The sequence below is a fragment of the Sylvia atricapilla genome, chromosome 1 (genome assembly GCF_009819655.1).
Source record: "Sylvia atricapilla isolate bSylAtr1 chromosome 1, bSylAtr1.pri, whole genome shotgun sequence".
In the NCBI taxonomy this organism is placed as follows: Eukaryota; Metazoa; Chordata; class Aves; order Passeriformes; family Sylviidae; genus Sylvia; species Sylvia atricapilla.
Genome location: NC_089140.1, coordinates 6,020,477 through 6,031,215, shown reverse-complemented (window position 1 = coordinate 6,031,215; position 10,739 = coordinate 6,020,477). Strand labels below are relative to the sequence as shown.

Here is a 10,739-nt window from a genome sequence, read left to right as displayed (position 1 = left end):
CAGTTAAGGCCATGTCCCCTTGTCCTGTGGAGATTTACCCCATCGATGTGTTTAAGTACCTAAAGAGAGGGGCCAAGAGCATGAACTGGGCTCTTGGTGGTGCCCTGTTACCTCAAGTTTGCCCGCTTTTCACTGTTTGCATTTTGTTCTCACGCAGCTTCGAGTAAACTATATATATTTTTAGAATTCATGTATTTGTTCACATATTTCTCCTCTGGGAGGAGAAAGATGATTGATGGTGATATTCACCAGCGAGATCAAAGAGGTGGCTCCCTGTGTAGCCAGTCTTCAGCCTGCTTGTAAAACTGTATATAGAGAGTCAAAAAAATAAAGTGGAAAGCTTTTCCTGCTGACCTTTCTGCTGCCTGCCTCATTCTTTTGTGTCCCTAGCAGTGACAGTGTCCAGCAATAGGACAGGACCCAATGGGCAGAAACTGATGCACAGGAAATTCTATCTAAACACGAGGAAAAATTCTTCCCTGAGCAGTGACTGAGCCCAGAACAGATTGCCCGGAGAGGCTGTGGAGTCTCCCTCACTGGAGATATTCCAGAACCATCTGGACACAATCCTGTGCCATGGGATGGCCCTGCTTGAGCAAGGAGGTGGGACCAGATGACCACTGTGGTCCCTTCCAACCTGACCCATTCTGTGGTTCTGTGAGACATAATCCATGAAACAGCAACTTACAAGTTCTAAGTGACGTCCAGATGTTAGAAAAATAAATTAACTGTTGGTAGAATTGCCGTGTTAAGGTTTAGGGCTCGACATATTTCAATGATCTCAGACCTTGGGGAAGGTTAACAAAGCTTGGGAAGAAGGAGCTACTACTGATACACAAAGAATGTAGAATTTACAGGCCACAAGGACATTTGGCAAAACTCCCAAGATAAGGAAAAAATAAATAAAACAAACTCAGTAACTGTGCTGAAATCAGTTCCAATTGGGTAAAAGGTGATTCTGGCAGGGACACATCACAAATACTGACCCAAGAAAACCCACAGACTCAAAAGTGAGAAAGTGCTTATTAGCGTAAGAAGTGAGAGAATCATTAACCAGTAGAAGATAGAATACTAATTAAGAAAAGAACTAACTTGCAGCAGATGAACAATAATGGCTAAATGGCTAAAATGTATAAATATTAAAAAGTTTTGATGGTGAATATGTTTGATTTGTGGAAGACCACTAGCACCCAGTGCTTGTACAACTCTAAAATAAAGAATGTCTCTCTCAAGTGTGTAATTATTGGCTTGTTGTATGCTGGTTAATGAATCCAGTGCTGTGACAACAGCAGGAGCTTCTGGCTCCAGAGTATCTGATGGCTCATCCCTGTGATGTGGTGGGGGTCCCAGGGCTGCTTGAGGGTCTGTCCCTCCAGGAGAGGCTGGAGCTGGGTTGGGGGTGAGTGTTCTGCAGCCACCTCTGACCTGCCACCTGTGTGTGTGTGAGGCAGAAGTGTGCAGGTGGAGGTTTTTCCTGTATTTTTTGAAGGCAGCTGTGTTGCAGGTAAGATTTAGCACAGGAGTTTGTATTTCCCCATCAGTGCGGTGGGCAGGGTTTGCCTGGTTGTGGGGCTGTCAGAAGTTAAACTGAGTTCAGAGACTGAGCTGGAAGAATACATGAGGGGTGTGGAAAACCTGGTGCTAAATATCACCTGGTGCTAAACACCACCTCAGGCTGACTGTGGCTCAGTGTCACTTCTAGTCCCCAAAATATCCTGGAATGGGAGCAGGGTGCAAAGCCTTAGGGATTTGGCTGTACAACATGGGCTGCTCAATACTGTGTTTTGTATTTGAGGTTCTCAGGGGATTGGGGCTTGTTCCTGGAATGTTTTTGGTCCCTGTAAAAGACATGAACTTTCCTTTCAATGGGTAACACAAGTTACAAGTAACTCATGTGGGCCAAATCTTTCAGGTGACCAACAGCATACTGTCCCAACAGCAAAGGGATTTCATTCTATTTTACTCTATTTTATTTATGTGTGACTGAAATAATTGCTCAGCAGTGTGTTTTATTCTAGAATGGATGGACCTTCAGGACTGTCCTAACATTTTCCTTAGGAAGTCAGGCAAACTACCCTGAGGGTCCTGTTTCCAGCTTTGGAGGTGGGAATCTCAGAGGGTCATGGGCTTGTGAACAAGACACTGAACTAGATTTTCAGGATTCCGTTTTCCCCAACGTGCATAAATCAGTCGGGCTTGCCTACTGATAAACTCACAGTAAACTTGCTTTATGGCAGTCTTGAGTTCAGTGCTGAAACTTGGCTACATCTGTGATAACAGTGATGAAAGCTTCTGCCCATGATGGTCAAACACGCAGAAGTTAACAGGAAAGGTTTTGCAGATGCAGGTGCCCCTCAGAAGTGAGACTTTCTAGTATTTGAAATTTTAGGATTTTTTTCTTATTTTTCTGTTTCATTTTCACTACAGCTGCTTTAGGAAAAAACCCCGTAATTTTCTTTTGAAATGTTGGTATAGCGACTTTTCTCATTACTCCACTAACAAGTGAAAATACTCTTTCATAATGTCCTTGGAAATTAAATTGAAAGATTCTCCAAAGCAAAAATGCCTTGTCTAAATTAGTTCCAGTCAGTACAAAGCACAGTAATATGCTAGAGAAGCCTGAGGAAAGGACAAAGTGTTTGTATGAAAAACTTTACAAAGGAGTTAGTTACTTAGTCCATGCATAAACCCACACTGACTTTAAAACCAAGGTTTTCAAGGTCCGTGTTTAATTAAGATAACTAAATCAACCAAAGGACAATTAAGTTTTGAAGTATTTCCTTCCAGGTAATTTCTTGTTTCATGTGGACTAATTGTTATCTAGTATTTTTCCCTGTTATACCTATTAAGTATATTTATGCTTTATCTTTTTTTTTTTTTTTTTCCTTCCTAATCATTCTTTAAATACTGAACTACTGTGAAGAAAAAAACCCATTTACTTTGGTGTCCCATGGCTACCCACTAGGAAATGGGGAGGCATTTCCCATCTCAAATTTTTGTGAAACCTACATTTGAAAAAGAGAGCTGTATGAACACTAGCAGGCAGATGTGGGTGATACAGAACTCATTGCAGGTCATTGAAAAGTTCCTGCAAGAAAGAGTCTCCTCCCTCTAAATCTTGCAGAAGGGGAGATCTCATTAGTTTTTTAATGAAACACTGGGAATAGATGGGAACCAAAAATATATTATGATAAAATTTATCAATCAGAGAGGAATTATATTTACTAAGTCACAGTGCAACAATAGAAATGAGCAGAGGGTTTATTAATTGATTTTAAAAATACATCAGAAATTATCTTGAATATCTCGAAAGTAAATGATGAAATCATATGCTAAAAATTTTAAAGATATTAAAGATTGTGTAGCCACAATCTTCTGTGGCTAATAAAAGTAGTAGACCCTCAGCAGGTTGATCTGTGTAACTATTTTAACTTTTAGTCAAGTATTACTGAATATCTTCATTGTGAGACATATAAACCAAGCTTCCTTGCTGCTTCAGAAATTCTGGGCCCTTTCCTATTTGGGAAAGGGTAAAAGGTCAGTTTGTTGCAGGCTGGCATGCGTTTTATAGCAGAAATCTGCTGATGAGCCCAAAGTGCTGCAGTGGCAGATTTCAGAGGAGGCTTTTGGCAGGGAATGTTGCAGCCGTTCTCTTTGCTGAGACTGTTCAACACGCCTGAGCTTCCCATTTTCCTGAGCTCAGACAGTTCACTTGTTCCTGCTGGTTCCTTGGTCTGCAGTGTGAAGTTTCCCTTTGAAATCAGTCTCTGGTTGTCGAAACTCCATGGTGAGCTGTTGCAGTGGGAAAGATCCCAGGAATCTCCTTGTCCAGGGGCCTGCCCCAGGCGGTGTGCTCCCAGGTGGACGTGCCATAGCAAGTCATCTTCTGAGTTGCCACCGTAGATTGTCTCCAGTGTGACCTTTCTGACAGGGACGTCTCCTCTACATGACTTTGATCTTTTAACTTTCTTATTAATTAAAACAGGGTTGACCATTGATTCTGGCAGAGCAGATTCGTGCCCACCTGCAGGAGAAATACATTTGTGCACGTTACTATGGTGGCAAAAGGCAAGGGGGTGATTTCTGCAGCGTCAACTCATCTGAAAAGCTTTGACATGAGTTTAAGCTGTGCTCTTTCTTTCAGTGGCTGAGAGTAGTGCAGGTTCTTTTGATGCCAGGTTAATGAGTAGACCTACTTGTGCTTGTTTTTGCAGTTCTGAGGACATAAATGATATCCTAATTTTAGTCAAATGAAAATGGAAATTTATCAAGACAATATTGATCTAACTGGTACTCTAAGACTCATTAACAGCACAGATTGAGAATCGACTTTCAGTAATTAATTGCTTGTAAGCAAAAGTTCTTTAGGTGAGTAGGGACTTCCTCAGGGTGTTGGCAAGTGCTGTAATTTGAAAGACAAAAATGTGATGTTTGATAACTGTTTGAAGTTTGTATTCACAGCTTAATAATATTGTGACTATTTCCAGATGAAACAAGTTGTGAATGTCTTGTTTTTCTTAATGAGGCATCATTAACATTATAGGCTTGTATTTTAATATTTTACTGCAATTTTACTATTCCAGTCAGTATAAAATGTGTAAATAGCCTATCACAATAGTGTTGCCTGAATGATAACTTAGAGAAATCTACTTCCTCTGTGAAAGATATAGAGTAGCTGTAACAGTTGGAGAGATTCTGGTCTTCTTTGTTTTTTATTCTTCTACCCCTATAGCCTAATTTCTAAAGCACTAGGAAAGTCACTGTTAAAAATGTTTAAGATGTTAGAGACAGAAATGCTAATGCTACTTTAATTACAGGTAGGAGTCATCAAATTGCTGGACATGACTGGTTTTCTGTGTCTTGTAAATGAACAGAAACTAATCTATTACACTAAAGATAATCTGTTGACACCAATGAAATATACTTCAGTTGGTATAAATATAGTTTAAAGTAGAGGTTGTGCAGAATGCTGGCCTTATTTACAGGGTTGACGTACAGTGACTGTCTGTATATCAGTCTGTATGACTGACTCATACTCTGCAGTATGAGTTTTGAAACACATTAAAGGGAGAAAAGTAGACATAGAAGAGTGCTGATTCTATTTTGAGTGTCTCTGAGCAACTGTTTTAAAAGGATTGTAACCCTGAATTTGAAATGAAGCTAGTTTGAGTAGATTTCTGCCTTCACAAATACCCAACAGCACAACCTCTGCTTTGTAGCTGCCTTCTGTGTCATCTTTAGGAATAAATACTAGGAGATGTCAGACCCAGCTGATTTACTGGCAGTAAACGCACCTGTACAACAGGGATTTTGCAAAGCAAGGGCTTTCACTGCTGCCTTTGGCTCCCACTGCCAAAACAACGACCCCAGCATAATATCACAGAACTTTCTCTGCTCCTTGGCCATGAAGGGTTGATCTGATAAGAGTTGTTTTGCAGCATGGCTAGGAGGGAGAAACACGTCAGGCCACACTGGCTCTTGTGCTGAGTTACTGGAGACTGAGGCACGTGCAGAGCTTTGAGATACAGGTGTATTTGTGCATCCGTCTGTACAGAGAGGTGTGTTAACAGAATTTCTCAGGGTGACACCACTCAGAGAGATAAGGACACACAGCTCTCTATCATGCAACAGTGAGAATCAAAGTTATGACTGGACCTCATCCAAGAAATAAAGCTGAGCTTGGCTGGCTACAAAAAGGTCCACGTGCAAATCAGAGCCCTGTGTGTTCTGCAGAACAGCACAGTGTAGCACCAAGCTGTGAAAAGCAGACCTTGTTCTCCATATGTGAGGGAAAAATCAAGAGAGAATGGGACTGAGAGACTGAGGTGAAGCACCTTTGTATGTTCTTGTGGTGTTAACTGTGCTCTTGGCTGGACTGACATTGATAGGCAGCATCAGAACATCTAGAGCCTTATGAACAGGTCATCAGAATAATTATGATCTGTCTTGAGCGGATCAGAAAGTTCAGAATGACACATCTAGTAGAATTTTAATAGTGTGCAGTGGTTTTTAGTTCAAGGTTGATTTGATTTCTTGCTTGGCTACAGGTGCAGCACACAAAGTTGAGCAATGACCTTGGATAGAAATGCGATAGTCCTGAGCCACTGGGTGTTGAATTAACCCACCTCCAGCACTGTCCAAACTTCTCAAGAAAGCTGCAACTATATGGACCTTTCTTTCTGTTTTTCTGTCTTTTTTTTTTCTCCATGTAAATTGTGTGTTATAGCCTTGTTGCAGAGTTGTTTACTATCTGGCCATATGCTGCCATCATTAATAGATACTTTAAAGGTTCCAGAGTGGCAAAAGTTAATCTTATCTCAAGTTAGCTTGGGAAATACTTGGAAGAGATTTCTGCAGTCAGAGCTCCAGTATTTATTCTGTTGTGACTGCATGTGCTGAATACTCCCACTTAATTCCTAAAGTAAATACTGTTTTTCATCTTCTTAGCCAATAAGTAATGAATACACTGCTGTGTTATCCCCTAACTGGTGCCTTTCAAATCTTGTCATGGTCTTTGTTCTCAAATAATCAGGAGTGGGCAGAAGCATGAATGTGGCTGTGTGTATTGGGGAAGAAACAGAACAAAGTTGTTTTCAGGTGACTTCTAGGTTACTAACTCCTCTGTCAAAAAAATAGGGAAGTTAGAGAGTTTTAAATAATGCTTAAAGATACATGATTTCATGAGTCCTGCAGACAGGAAGTGACCAACAAAGCTAAAAGTCCTCCAGAAAACTTGGAATTACTGTTCCAACATTAGTGCAACAAACCTACAGTGCTCAAAACCCCTGTGGTTACACGGAGGGACAGCTGCTCTGCCAGGCAGGAGAGAAGCAGGGTTTAACTGGTATGAACAAAGACTTTTGGCAAGGACTTGTAAGACCACGAGGGACTGAAGGTGCTCTCCTTCCATGAGGGTTTGTGTGCCTGGCCTTTGAGGTTTGTGTGTATGTATGGGGTTTGTGGTGGTGCTGTTGTTTCCCCCCCTTTCCCAGCACAGCCATAATTTCACCCACTTTGCTGTCAGTACAAATCACTGATACATACATGGACTGCCTTTTGGAATTACCTGGAATTTCGGGGTAGTGTAGGGCAGTCCTGATATGGCAATGTTCTATTCTGCTCCACATATTCCTGAAAACTGGTGCATGTAACAGGTGCAAAGTGCTGAGCCATGTAATAGGTTTTCCCAGCTTCCACAGGAATGTGTAAGATAAACTTTTAGGACCTTGAGAACCCAGCATAACAAAAAATGCCCAAATTCTGACTTCTTCTAACAGTGACATAAATTCTTTCCACACAGGTTGTTTGAAGATAGAAGTTCAGTGCAGCAGGTTATGTGGTTTTGTGAATGTTTTGGGGAATGTGCATGTGTAAAAGAATACTTCTACGTGGATTTTTTAGCCCTACTACATTTTAAACTCCCCAGAAACTGTGCAGTTCTACTTACATATTTTAATTTTCAAATGGCCTTGCAAAAAATCTGCTTTGATTACATTCATTATATCTGAAACTTCATTTGAATTAATCTGAATAAAGGCTTCTGCTCCCTTTCTTTAACTAGCATATTTTTGCTATAACTGATTAGATGGGCTGTTTTGTCTTCAAGTTAGCTGCTTTTTGATACCTGAGAAAATAAGTTTGTATATATATATATTTTCTTCCTCACAGAGATCTTAATTCTTTTAATAGGAAAATTTCAAAACACTTGGATGAAAGAATATTGAAGAAGCAAATCTGTTTTATAGTTCATCATTACATGGTTTTTTTCTGATTGATTTGATCATGAAGTCTGACACAGCCAAATGCTAGAACTGCTGAAAAACGTAGAGGAAAATGCAAAGAATGAAATAAACCAAGTTCTACATTTGTTGAGCTAAATACTAATATTTACTCATTAATATGAGAGGTGAATGAAGCATGGGTTTTATGTTAAAATCAAAAGACAACTTCATTAGTTGTCTTAGTATTCTCAATATCACTTTAACTTGGAAAGCTAATGTATCAATGCAGTATTGTCAGCAGTAGTCTAACAAGAAATTTTAAAATAATTGCAGGTTTCTTATATAAAATCTGTTTGACGTGGCAGGTAGATGAGTGATACATATTCTTACTTGTTTTTCTATGTATGCACTTTCCAAGCAATATGCACTGAAAATACTTTCAAAACAGAACCTTTTGTTCAAAGCTTATATCTTAGTTAGCCACTATGACTTTTAATTAAAGTTTTTTTTTAACAAAACCCCAGCTTGTGCTTGTTTCTTGATATTTGCTGATGCTTCCTGTAGTCTTTCTTTACACAGATAGAGAAGGGAAAAAGAGAAAGATGACCCAGAATTTCTGGTTCTGATGGGAGCATTCAAAAGAGCAGAAATATTACAGAAAATGTTTCACAAATACATTATTCATAGACATGAAGAACATGTTACTGTAAGGGTTACTATTTATATTTAGAACTTTATTTTACTGATATAAAACCTGTAAAACCTTACCTCCAATCGGTTCATCTGTTTCAAAAACATAATAATATTTCACTGACGTGAAGCTTCTTGCTATAAATATAAAACCACCTTTCAACAAAACGGATAAAACCCCAAAATGACAGAAAAGGAATTTACTTCTACCTCTTTTGAAGCTGAACACGAAAAGAACAAGCTAGCTGTTATTAAAGATTTAAAGATATAATCTTTACATTACGTATGCATTTCTTTTCTACAAATATAAGCGTACCTGTTTTATATACAATAATGTGTGGCTGCAGTTTTTGCTTCTGTTTTATATGGTCATACTGCTCCTCAAGTACGCTTACATCCATCTTGGTGAGCTTCTTATCACCATCTGAAACCTGTGGCTCTGAGCTATGAGTCACTGAAAAAATACCAGTCACGTATTTGTAAGCCTTTACCATCTGTTCCAACAAGGAAGAAAAAGTCAAGCAGAAGCAGGACATTTCCTTCATTGTGCTGGAAAAAAAAAAAAGCCAAAACAAAACAACAAATCAAGTACAAAACATCTGAAATCTTCCTAGATGAAGAGGTAACTTTCTTCCAAGTACAGTGACTTGTGTCAGGAGTGGCACTGAAGCTGTGGAAGTCACTCAGGTTGTTTTCATGCCGAGTGCCCAGAGCTCCTGCATACAAGAGTTGACAATCAGGACTGCAGAGCTGGATTTAACGTTTACTCAAGGCTGTGAGCATATGAACCTTTGCCAAAAAAAACAGTGAAGGACGAACTCTTGTTAAACACAGCCAAGTGCGGAAAAGTCTGGGTAATACTGGTATATGTAGCAATGCTAATTCTTAAAGGCATGCTGTTATGGAGGCATCCCTAGGCCAGGAGTTCCACCTGGGAAATCTTTCTCATTTTTCCTGTGTATTTTACGTTTTCCCCTCTCCTCCCACTCTCCCTTCCTTAACTTTCAGTTACATTCTTGCTGACGTTTCTTGGGACAGTGGAGTGGGAGGGGAGGATTTATTAAGATTTTATACTGTTGTGGTCATTGTTGCCTTTCAAATAATATATTAAAAGCATTCTGGCCTGGGTGCAGAGTCAAAAAAAATGGGCCAACAACACTTGGAATTGGAGAGAGGAACGCCTTAATTTTGACTAATTTACAACTTCTGCTGTTCTATGAAATGAAATGAACTACAGAAATAGTAATTTTGTTAACTGGACCTGAGCAAACTGTTTAAATGCATGGTAAGCTAAAATTTAAAACTTAATGAACTTTTAACAGTATTATCTCATAATGAGGCAAAAATTTGAAAAACATGTAGCTTTTGGTGATATCAGGTAAAGTATAAAGCTTTGCCTGGGCTGTTTACTGCAAGTTTTTGTCCCTGCAGTAGGTGTATCAAGGGCCCAAGACAGTAGTATGTGAAAGAAAAAAAAAAAAAAAAGGCAGTCAAACTGTAGTTTTAGTAGAATTGTGCATCTGCTTGATTTCGTGCAGTGACACATTTTTGGTAAGGGTTTAAAACAACTATCTCAAAACTAGTGAGTAAACAGTCAGGGGTATTTCCTAAGATCCACTTTGAATGCAAGACTGAGGTTTTGTAACTAAAGCATCATCATCTACAGACAATTTACCTTTTGTGTGGCATAAACCAAGCGGAGAAATCAGGCTTGAAAGCTAAACTGTTGATGGGAGGGGCAGAGAATTGTCAGAATGTCTGGCTAGTAAATGCAATCTACTAAAGCAGCATTAATTTTCCCCAAAGACAAGGAGGAAAGGTACATCTGACACATCCCTCGTGGCTGGGGGAGCGGAGGCACCAAAGAACGTCCCCTTGAGCCAGGATCGCCCCGCAGCGGCCCCGGACACCCGCCTGCACCCCACGGGATGGGCACAGCCTCTGGGGGACGCTCGGGGATCCAGCCAGCTGCTCCCTGAGCCCCTTCCCGGGACTCCTGGAGGCGAAGGGTCAGGAGCGGTGGGGGCTGCGGGTTCCCGTGGAACCGGGGCTGCGGGTTCCCGTGGAACCGGGGCTGCGGGTTCCCATAGAACCGAGGCAGCGGGTTCCCATGGAACCGGGGCTGCGGGTTCCCATGGAACCGGGGCTGCGGGTTCCCGTGGAGCTGGGGCTGCGGGTTCCCATGGAACCGGGGCTGCGGGTTCCCATGGAACCGGGGCTGCGGGTTCCCATGGAACCGGGGCTGCGGGTTCCCGTGGAACCGGGGCTGCGGGTTCCCGTGGAACCGGGGCTGTGGGTTCCCATGGAACAGGGGCTGTGGGTTCCCGT

At 40.9% G+C, this 10,739-nt stretch overlaps 1 protein-coding gene across 1 annotated transcript; it reads right to left on the bottom strand.

Annotated features, from left to right (window-relative positions):
* Positions 1 to 3,430: 3,430 nt before the first annotated feature.
* On the bottom strand, positions 3,431 to 8,989 carry C1H9orf152 (chromosome 1 C9orf152 homolog). The gene is made up of 2 exons (XM_066321586.1): positions 8,728 to 8,989; positions 3,431 to 4,024 (listed from the first exon to the last, which is right to left on the bottom strand). The coding sequence occupies exons 1-2, from the start codon at positions 8,954 to 8,956 to the stop codon at positions 3,459 to 3,461; spliced, it is 795 nt and encodes a 264-aa protein (XP_066177683.1). The 5' UTR covers positions 8,957 to 8,989; the 3' UTR covers positions 3,431 to 3,458.
* Between the last annotated feature and the right edge of the window lie 1,750 nt (positions 8,990 to 10,739).